Source organism: Condylostylus longicornis, unplaced genomic scaffold (assembly GCF_029603195.1).
Source record: "Condylostylus longicornis isolate FDR11 unplaced genomic scaffold, ASM2960319v2 ptg000030l, whole genome shotgun sequence".
Taxonomy (NCBI): domain Eukaryota; kingdom Metazoa; phylum Arthropoda; class Insecta; order Diptera; family Dolichopodidae; genus Condylostylus; species Condylostylus longicornis.
The window spans coordinates 9,339,783-9,350,245 of NW_026577999.1; the positions used below are offsets into that span (position 1 = coordinate 9,339,783).

A 10,463-nucleotide genomic window follows, 5' to 3' on the forward strand; every position below is an offset into this window, starting at 1 on the left:
CTTTTTTTTTTGTTTTCAATAACGATTTTTTTTTCTTGTAATAGATTTTAAGAATTTAATTTTAAAATAATAATAAAAATAAAAAAAAATTTAACAAAAAAAAAAAAATATGAAAAAGTAAAATTTAAATAATAAATTATATATAACTATTAATTTATATATAATACATAACATGTAATTTAAAAGTAATTATTATATTATGTATTTTAAAATAAACAGGACACATTAATAAAGAGTAGATTGTAGAATGTAATAGATGTTTTCTTTAGATATTCTTATATAAGACATTATATATATATATATAAATATATTATATATCCAAATTTCAATTTTTTTTTGTTTTTAATTCTTTTCAGTTTTTTGCTAATTAAGAAAAAATTTAAAGTTAAACAAATTTTAAATTCCATAAATAACAGTATAGTAGTTCATGATATTATAGTTTTTTTCTTTAATCATTTGTAATTAATCATTATTTTAATATTTTTTTCCTTCCTTACTCTAAACTCTGAAACTAAATGATATTTTTTTTAAATTGTTAGTAGACTTTTAATTTTAATATTCAATATTTTATAATAAAAACTTTTTCATTTAATACATTATTTTTTACATTAATTGGAAAATTAAGGTAATTTTTAATTCACATTGAAAAAGTAATAAAAATGGTATTTAGATTTTTTAGCTGTTTTAGTATATTATACCTCTTATATTTTATTTATAAATTTACTCAAATTTTTTAAGATAATTATTTAATTAATTTTTTTTTGTGAAATATTTCTATATATAACGATGCGACATTGTATTATGAAATATAGAAATTTTGAAACACTTATAATCTCATTTTTTATTTTGTTTGAATTCATCAAATTTTCTTAACTTATATATTTTTGTTTAAAAAAAAAAAGCTTATTTTAAGAAATTATATGAAATAGTTTTTATATTTGTTTTAATTTTTGTTTTACAGCCTATATGTGTTTGCCAATTGCAAAGTAAGCGATATTTCAAGCCTAAGTTAATATTTTGTAGTGTAAAAGATCATTTTTAATTATCAAAACTTTGATAATTTAACTCCTTTAGAATTTCATCTTCAATATATGTATCTTTTAATTAATTGTTTTTAACACTACGTTGAATATTAATAAAATATTATTGGATTCAGTACATATAATTTTTATATTACGTTTGTAAAAAGATAAATCAATTGTTTTGATCTTTCAAATCAAATAAGCAATAAAATACGTTAGTTAGTTGCTTTTTAACAGATTAATGAATTTTATGATTACTAACTTCATTGAGATTGTACTATAAAAAATATTCTTCAAAATTTAAATATTACTTTAACATTTTCATCACAAATTAAAAATCTGAAAAAGAAACCATAATCAAAATTCTATTTTTGATGTTATTTTTAACTTGATATTTAATTAAGCACATTTCGGAAAGTGTTTGTATTACAATTATCTTAAATTCTATACTGTTCTATGCATTAATTGCTTTGAAATCTCATCAATATTAGGACGACTAAACAACTTTAATAATTAATGGTAAATTCTTAAACGTCAAATTTTACAAAATCTGAGTTGTCTGAGTTTACGGATACTCTACTACGTTTTTACTCTCAGTCAAAGTTTAAATTCTTAAACGTTTAAAAAAAGTCAATTAAGCGTCAAAATTGTAGATTTTTTTTTTTACATGCAGACAGTCTGACGTAGTAATTCAGTAAATAAATTTGATGTATTGAGTGACTATCATTACGTTAAAAATAATATAAAAAATACTTTTTTTATTAATTTTTAATATGTAAGTATAAAATTATTTTAAATCTAAAAAAAATTTTTTTTTTGACGTTTACGGATGATCAAAATTAAAAGTCAATTACGGGTAAAAAGTTTACTATATTTCTGTCCGTAAAAGTTTTAGTTTCAGACAGTTTGCAGACTAAAATCAAAATTTTGACGTTAAAGAATTTGCGGTAACTACTAAATAACTTACCTCAATTACTCAATATTGTAATTTTTATTGATATTTAAATTTATATTCATGACAATTAAATGGCATTTAATTTACAAATTGTGATCAATTTCTCATAATAGGTTTCATAGAATCGCCAGTAAATACTTTTTATCTTATCCTTAGTTCTTATTTTCATTATTTTTAGCCTATAATATCACCAGCCATTATAATACCACCATAATTATTTTATCAGCCAGAACTGTATTTTTTTTGAAGTTTTTTTAAAATAATAAACCATTTTGCTTTCAAACTAAAAAATATAACAGAAATTAAATTAAAAATTTTAACAAATTTATTGTAGAAAATTGTAAAAAATTTTTATTTTTGTAATTTTTATGTTATTAAAATCTTTTTTAAATGAAATTAGTTTTAGAAGCAATTATACAAGGAATACGGATTGCTAACTAACAAATATTATTGTTTATAAAAATTTATATTTAAATATTTTTATTTCTTTTGAATTTTTTGCTTTGTTATTCCCAAATATTTTAGGACAAAAGTTTAATGCTTAAATATTTTATGTCGATTTCTTAAGTAAGTATGTATAAATAAATTTTACTTAAAAATCGAGATAACAAGTTTTGTAAAATAATGGTACGAGTGTAAGTGCACCAAAAAATTATGCTTAAACAAATTGATTCAAAAACAAATAATTACAAAACTATAAAATTCCAAAATGAAAATTTATTATAAAACAAAGCAAAATGGAGATTTGGATGGACTGAAAAATCTATATCAAATCCTAAATATCTTTTTCATACATACTTTTGCAGATTAGGAACATGCTCCAGTAATTCTTCAATATCCAACCCTTTTCTATTATGCTTTTCTTCTATAATTTTTAATATTTTTGCAGTAGTTATTAAAACTTCAAAATTCATTTAGAACTTTCAGTACAACTGTCGAACATGCTATTTTTTCAGATTTTGCAGTTTGGATTTATTGAACGTACTTTATATCAAGACCTATAATAGAACGGATTTATCCAAAATCCCCAATGTTCTCTTTATGCTCTGCACGACGTTTAATTAAAAATGCATACAAGAGTGGTACGTCCTCTTCGGATCATATACATATATTCTTTTACCATATACATATGTATACCAATTTCATTCATCTCATCGTTTGGAAAATTTTTTTAAAAATTTTTATTTTTGATCGATTCCATTGTTGTGCTTAACTCTGATATAAAATTTGTTGTACTTTCTTTACTAATGAAGAACTTACTTATGAAGAAATTTGACTTTTTTTATGTGATTTGGAAACTTTGTTCATCTTATCAAGATTTCGTGAACTGATGCAACTCCTTTCTAATCAAATTTTATACAAAAAGCTTTTAAAAATTTAAGAAAATTGTGAGATATAAAAATATATACATACATACATACATACATATGTACATAAATAAAATTTTATATTTTAAAATTATTAAATTGACTTTTATTTTTAAAAGAAAATTCTGAAACGTAAGTATTTTCCTTTTTTCTATTAATTGCTATACTATTTATGTTGGAGTACTAAAATGTAAGATCGAAATTGTATCTTCAATATTTTTGTAATCACGCCATTAAATACAGTTAGCAAAAAGGAACTCTGAGTTAACATTATATTCTGCCATGTTCTAAAAGACGCTGCGAGCATTAATATGTGTGAGGTGAGGTGACAGATTTGCCAATCTAATAGACGCGCTCAATCAGTAAAAAGCGTCCACAATGTGACTCTGCTAGACTCATTTTTGAAAATTGTCCCCGTTCATTACATTAATCGCATATTATATTGTGTTGTCTATAGAAATATAAAAGTTGCTGAAAAATAGAATTTAAAGAAAATAGAGAAAATGTAAGTATGTATTACTAGATATTTTAGTAGCAATATAAAGTAATTTTATTAATTCTAGTAAAACTAACAAATCGGCAGCAATTTCAAATTTTAACCGAGTTAATGGAAAATTTATTCTCTTAATTTTCTTCTTCAGTTTTACATCTACTTTTACCCAAAAATCAAAAAAAGTTCAACGACGTCTTTTTTTCTCTAAAAAATTGTATTCAAATGACGTTCTGGGAAAATGGCATCTTCTACCAAATTTGCAGCATAAAAATTTTTTCGGCTTTGATATAACTTAGATAAGTAAACGTTATCAACTGTCAATGTCATTAAATTTTGACGCCAGAGTTTTATTTGCCAATGCAGTTTTTATAGTTCTTTTACAGTGCTGCTTAACTAACAAGATCCCAATACAAGTTAGATATTTGCAGTTTATAAGAAAATTTTTAGCCGAACACAAAATGTATAAAATATTATGTAAGCCCTCAATTCTCTATAGTTCCCCTTTTCAGAAAAATCGTATTGAACATTTTTAAATTTTGGAATTTTATTTTGATAATTTCTTATTTCATATTTTTTCTAAAAATTTATTATTACCATAATTCGAAAAGAACCTTAATGACTTTTAAAGATACGCACTATAAAGGTAAGGTAGTGTTCTAAAATTTTAAAACTTTTGTTATCAACTCTTTTAAAATTAAATAACATTTATGTGAAAATTTTGTTTACTATTTTAATGATTATTGTAAAATGAATTTGTTTTTAAATTAAAATTAAATTTTAATATAACAGTTTTGTTTTATTTAAATTTTTATTTTCTTTATGCATTCAATTTCAATTTTATTTAAAAGTAGACTTCCATAATACTACTTAAAACCATCTGATCTAAATCAATTAGATACATCATATTCCAAAGATCAGTTGAGAATACTAACGATTCCCCTGATTTAATGATAATTTTTTGTTCCTTACATTTATGCAAGCATTCTGGGTCTGGTGATAATACAATTAAAAGATCACCTTGTAATTGCTGTAATATTACTAAACCATATAGTTTGATATTTTTTTCGAGACCAGCATAATTATTTGCCATTAAAATCCAACTTGAATAGAATGGTTCCATATGTTCAGCATAATAATATGGTTTCTTCAAAAATTGTCTTGATGCTTTTACTGCAGAAAATTGACAATTTCTTAATTGTAAAAACCATGATGATTCCATGTCTTCATCTATGTACGATAGAACTTCTTCCAAATTAAAAAACTTATATTGCATTAAATTTGTACCAACATCACATGGATTACTTTGAAGAAAATCTCTGGAATCGAATAATTTTATAAGTAATTCCGGTATTGATGACATTTTTGTTGAATTTTTAATTAAAACTGGTTGAGCTTTATAAATAAAATTGTCTCTTAATTGCAAGAATGTTATATTTTCGACAATTTTAATATAATCTGAAAATTAAAAAAAAAATTCTTTTATCAAGCCAATATATGTATGTTTATGTGTTATCATTTCTGTATGTGCATATATCCAATATGTATTACCAAGCTTTTCACAAAGATGACATTCTTTTAATTGATTTGCATTTCCTTGATAATCTCGCATAGTTGTCGTCTTTGATATTAAACATTTAGCATTATAAAGATATGTCCAATCCCAGAATGGTAGCAATTTTATCATAGCAATACGACCAACTGCAGATATTGTCCATATTATTGAATCCCAATAAATAGTATAAGAAGCAATAAATGCAACGATTAATATTATAAACAATAAACGTTTTGGTTTATGTTTTAAAATTTTCTTCAAAGTGAAATCACTTGTTGCTCTTATCAGTTCCATTTTTTGTAAGAAAATTCTTTTCTTTATTTAAACGTGGCAAGTAAATTTATTCCTATACGTTTCAAATGTTTGTTATGTTATGATAGGAAAATTGTATTTTTATTTAGTACGAGTATCCTTTATCCTTATCAACATGGCTTACATGCGCGTTATTAAGTTTTTGTTAGGTATGTATGTATGTGAGTATATTTGATACATCAGATTCAATGTTTTTTCTCAACTTCAATTTCCTTTATTTATCTCCTTCAGCGTATATACATATGTATATTTATATGAGTTTAGTAAAAAATTAAGTATATTAAATACAGATTAAAAAAAATATTAGTAGTATGGGTAAACTTCTTTCATTAGTGCATCTATCCTGTTATACGTTTACTTGACTAAGAACCTTTTATATTATAGCCAACCAGCATACAATTCAAAACCACGACACTTTATATGGAATTTCACTTATATTATCTGTTCAACTGCAATCAAATATTTTGACAACTAATAGTTAATTGAAAAAAGCATTTTTCCTTTTTCCTATATTAAGAAAATTATTTGTTTGAAATTCAACCAATATATAGGTACAGTTGTGGGTGTAAATGTATAGGAAGATATTCTGTAATAGAGTGTTATACTTACGCGTTTTTTGAAATTTTGTAATTCTTGTTCCTATAAAAAAGTGCGGTAAGTATAAACCAGAACGTTCCAATCTAATGTAGTGTTTTTTAAATGTACTTATCTAAATTTTAACAGAAGCAATAGAATATAAAAGAAGCAATGGAAACCCATTCTATATCGTCTCCGACCAGCGTTTCGGAAAAAAATTGTTCCTTACATACCTACCTAGCTATATCCTCCGATCGAAGGATCAAATTTTAACTTTTTCTTTATATTTATACATAAATTGTATTCACAGACTTTTTAAGCCGTTTATAGAAAATTTCGAATGAAAAACTATTTCTAAAGTGTAAAATTTTACAAAAATCTTTAAACATTTAAAAACATATTTGATTTTCTTTTATCATCTCTAATTTCTTACTTTCAATTCCAATTCAAATTAAACAAAATATAAATAATATTAATTTTTAAATGAACCGCTCTATCTTCTTTAGAAGGTCCTGTCTCTTTTATTCGTACGCATAATTTGCATATACTTAAGTTTTATAAACAAAACGAGTTATTACTAGACAAGTTAATGTGTCTATCAGTATTTTGTGTGCCTTTGTACTTTATATTAAAACGTATATCTTGAAATATTGAATCCAAAATATTGAATCCTTTAAATATTATACACTATTCTTATAGTAATATATGTAAATATTGTCCCAAATAACAAAAATAAACTCCCCTAAAATATGTTGAAACCATTACTTTTTTTTTATATTTACGAGTATGTATATAAATTTATTCAAATTTTCATACATGCATATACGAGTATTATACATGAATAGTAGTTAGTACATGAATATCATAACCTCACGAAATACAGAAGTCTGCGTTCTTTTTTAACATTTTTTCATAATAAATATAAAATAAATAAAATTCCTTTTTGGAAAATATTTATTTATTTATAAATATAAATATTTAGGTTATAAGTTCAACTTTGTGTTCCAAATAATTTTAATTAAAACTTATTACTATAATAAAGTTCCATAAAAAGAATAACAAATAAATATTGCCCCATATTCAAGGTCGATTAATTTCCTTTTTTACCATTCCAAAATTTTTTATTTTCCAAAATTTGGAATATTCATAATAATTATAATTTTGCTTAGAAACCTTCCAAGATACAAAAATTGTTTGATCAATACACGAAAAACTCTTATTTACACAAAATTGTACGCTCTTTTTGTTTAATAAAGGAAAAAAAAATTAAATAAAAGTGTTCATTTTAAATAATTCATTTATAAATATTATTAAAATCTATGTTTTATTATTAGAATTTTTAATATTATTATTAAATTTCGTTTTTAATAATGTGTGATACAAATTCAGATCTTGAAATTGAAAAAATTAAGTCTCTAGCGAAATTTTATGATAGTATTCCAAGTAATTTGTTTTTAAAGAAATTATAATTAATTCAATTTTATTACTTGTTAATATTTTGTATATATATTTTTAGATTATAGTGAAATAAATCATTTACCAGAGAATGAATTTAATTCAGTTTTAACAAAATTAAGAGAAAATTCTTTAAAATTACGTTGTAAGTCTACATCAACATATGCAGTAAATGATACTGGAAAAAGTAAAATTTATACGGACAAAACAACAACAGCATCAACAGCAACAGATTTAGATAGACCATCTACAGCTATAACAAATTATTCAACATTTAAAGACTTAACAAAATATTCGAAAACTAGTAATTTAAGTACAAATCGAAAAAAATTAACCGGATCGAAAAAATCTAAGTAAGTTTTTTGTATTGTGAGACGAAGTTCTAGCTACCGTTTCAAATTAACTATGTTTTGTAGCAATGTTATGATGTAGGCACATTCATATTTTTATATTACAAAATTCTTAATCTTTAATTGTATAGTAGTAAATTGTATATTATTAAAGCAGTTTAACGGAGATTAATTTATTAAAATTAAATATTTTATTTTAATATTTTTTTATATGCGGATGACCAAGACTTTTAAAATATTTAAATTATATTTTATGACTTTATAGGATAAAAAATTTATTGGAGATTTTTTATTGCAGAAAACAATTGAAAAAATCGTATTCAATGAGTCAATTGTATGATGATATGGAAGCTTTGGATCTTAAATCAAATGACACTTATTATCCATTGGAAAGTGTAAAAGATACAAAAAATTCTATAAATTTTTCTAGTAGGAAGAATGGTTCTACTGGGATTCCGAAATCAAGGTAAAGAAAAAATTAAAATTGTATATTAATATTTTTTACACTTATATAGGTTATATGTAAAAAACTGTTATACTCTGTTTAGTAGAGCTATTTTAAATGTATTTTTTATTAATTCATTTTTTATAGAAAAAAATTCAAAAATATATTTGCGAATATTTTACCTGCGTTAACAACTCCAACAATATACCCATCTGATAATAAAACAAATGTTTCAGAATCATCAAATTCCCCAAGAAAAAAAATTATAAAAAAAACTTCTTTAAAACCATGTGATATTGCTACATTTTTAGGAACTGAACTTAAAAAACCTGATTCCAAGGTGAAATTTTAAAAGTGAATTTGAAATGTTTTTTCGATTTGAAGTGTTTTTTTTTTATAGTTAAAAGTTTCTTTATCAACAACACCATCACCAGTATATCCGGCAGCAAGATCTAATTTAGCAGCAACTCTTAGAGCACAATTAACACATAAACCACATTTAGATCCTAGTCCAAGCCCCAGTGATCTTAAATATAAAACAAAAAGTAGATTTAATTGGGATGTTAAACGTACTCCAGGTTGGAAATCCTTAATATATAGGTTATTTGAAAATATCAAAATTTAATGAGATTTTGCTTTAAATTTTATCATATTTAATTTTTATGCAGAGAAACAAATAAAGAAGATATAATGTATCGTTTGGCGACAAGAAGAGCTGAACAAAAACTTCAAAAGCAAGGTATTTTCAATAAGTTTTAGACAAATTTTAAACACATTAATTATTTAAATTAATAGATTGTATTTTTCTTTGTTTTTTTTTTCTATGTCAAGAAAGTACATTTTAAAAATCTTTGTTATTCCAGCGTATACTGAAAACTACTAATTCAATAAATTTACAATATTAAAATAGAGTTTCCTATATAATTTAACAAAAATGAGAAAATAAATAGGAGCATGCATTCTATATTCCGATTAATAGTTAAACAACATTAAGTTCAAATAAAAATGGAAGCACAAAAAAATAGTATTAAAAATACAGAAAGTATATAGAAAGTAGAAACTATATGTTATACTCAAATTTATTAAATAAATTGCAATTTAAACAGAATAACTAAAATTGTATTTTAAAATCATATTCAATTTACTCTTTTTATTCTTTGCTCTCTAAAATTTCGCTTAACTAACAAAATAAATTTAATAAAAATTTTGAATCCTATCTGAATATATTAATACGATTGCTAATTTAGGGAAAGTAATTTAGAATACTTTCCCTAAATTAGCAATCAAACGGTAGAAATACATATTCAATTTAAATTTTGAAAGATTTTAAAAGATGCTTAAAAGACCCAGACTATATATAATGCTTAGGATCTTTAATATATGTAACATTTGACAACAAATTGAAACATTTAATTGATTTATTACCTCTTTTCCTTAAGTGATTTTAATTAAATTTTTTTAGAATATGATATGAATATGGAATTAATGAGACAAAGAGTTAAATCGGCCCCATTATTATTAGAAGGAATGACTTATTGGAATACAAGATTAAATAATAGATCATATCATAATTGTATCGCTACAAATTCAAGTCGGTTAAGTACAAGACGAAAAAAGAATTCAGCTCGTAAAATAAAGCCAATGCAACAGCAACAAAATGACGAAGAAAATCCACAAACTGAAAATAATATAAATAATAATCAATGTAATGACAATGACGATTTAACAAGTGAAGACCGAGCATATTTATGAAGTGATCATATCATACAAAATTAGAAAATTAGTTTTGTTATGTTTTTAAATAGTTATTTTAATATCTAAAAATTATATTTAAAAATCAATGTTGTATTTTATATTTTAATAAATATTCTTTAAATCTAAAATCAGAAAAATATTTTCAACATTTTAAAATATTTATTATAGACTTTTCAAAATT

The 10,463-nt window shown here is 22.9% G+C and overlaps 2 protein-coding genes across 2 annotated transcripts; one reads left to right on the forward strand and one right to left on the reverse strand.

Moving 5' to 3' along the window:
- Window positions 1-4,678: 4,678 nt before the first annotated feature.
- On the reverse strand, window positions 4,679-5,683 carry LOC129608139 (uncharacterized). Its single transcript, XM_055519466.1, has 2 exons — window positions 5,386-5,683; window positions 4,679-5,292 (listed from the first exon to the last, which is right to left on the reverse strand). The coding sequence occupies exons 1-2, from the start codon at window positions 5,681-5,683 to the stop codon at window positions 4,679-4,681; spliced, it is 912 nt and encodes a 303-aa protein (XP_055375441.1).
- Window positions 5,684-7,647: 1,964 nt separating this feature from the next.
- On the forward strand, window positions 7,648-10,279 carry LOC129608140 (uncharacterized). The gene is made up of 7 exons (XM_055519468.1): window positions 7,648-7,720; window positions 7,902-8,085; window positions 8,381-8,523; window positions 8,764-8,867; window positions 8,928-9,127; window positions 9,196-9,266; window positions 9,990-10,279. Exons 1-7 carry the CDS (start codon window positions 7,648-7,650, stop codon window positions 10,277-10,279), a joined length of 1,065 nt encoding a protein of 354 aa, XP_055375443.1.
- Window positions 10,280-10,463: the final 184 nt, after the last annotated feature.

Coding starts and splice junctions, on each gene's coding strand:
- LOC129608139 (XM_055519466.1), bottom strand. CDS start 5,683: ATGGAACTGATAAGAGCAACAAGTGATTTCACTTTGAAGAAAATTTTA. Junction 5,293..5,385: donor TCATCTTTGTGAAAAGCTTG/GTAATACATATT, acceptor TTTAATTTTCAG/ATTATATTAAAATTGTCGAA.
- LOC129608140 (XM_055519468.1), top strand. CDS start 7,648: ATGTGTGATACAAATTCAGATCTTGAAATTGAAAAAATTAAGTCTCTA. Junction 8,086..8,380: donor ACCGGATCGAAAAAATCTAA/GTAAGTTTTTTG, acceptor TTTTTATTGCAG/AAAACAATTGAAAAAATCGT. Junction 8,524..8,763: donor TTTTTCTAGTAGGAAGAATG/GTTCTACTGGGA, acceptor CAAATGTTTCAG/AATCATCAAATTCCCCAAGA.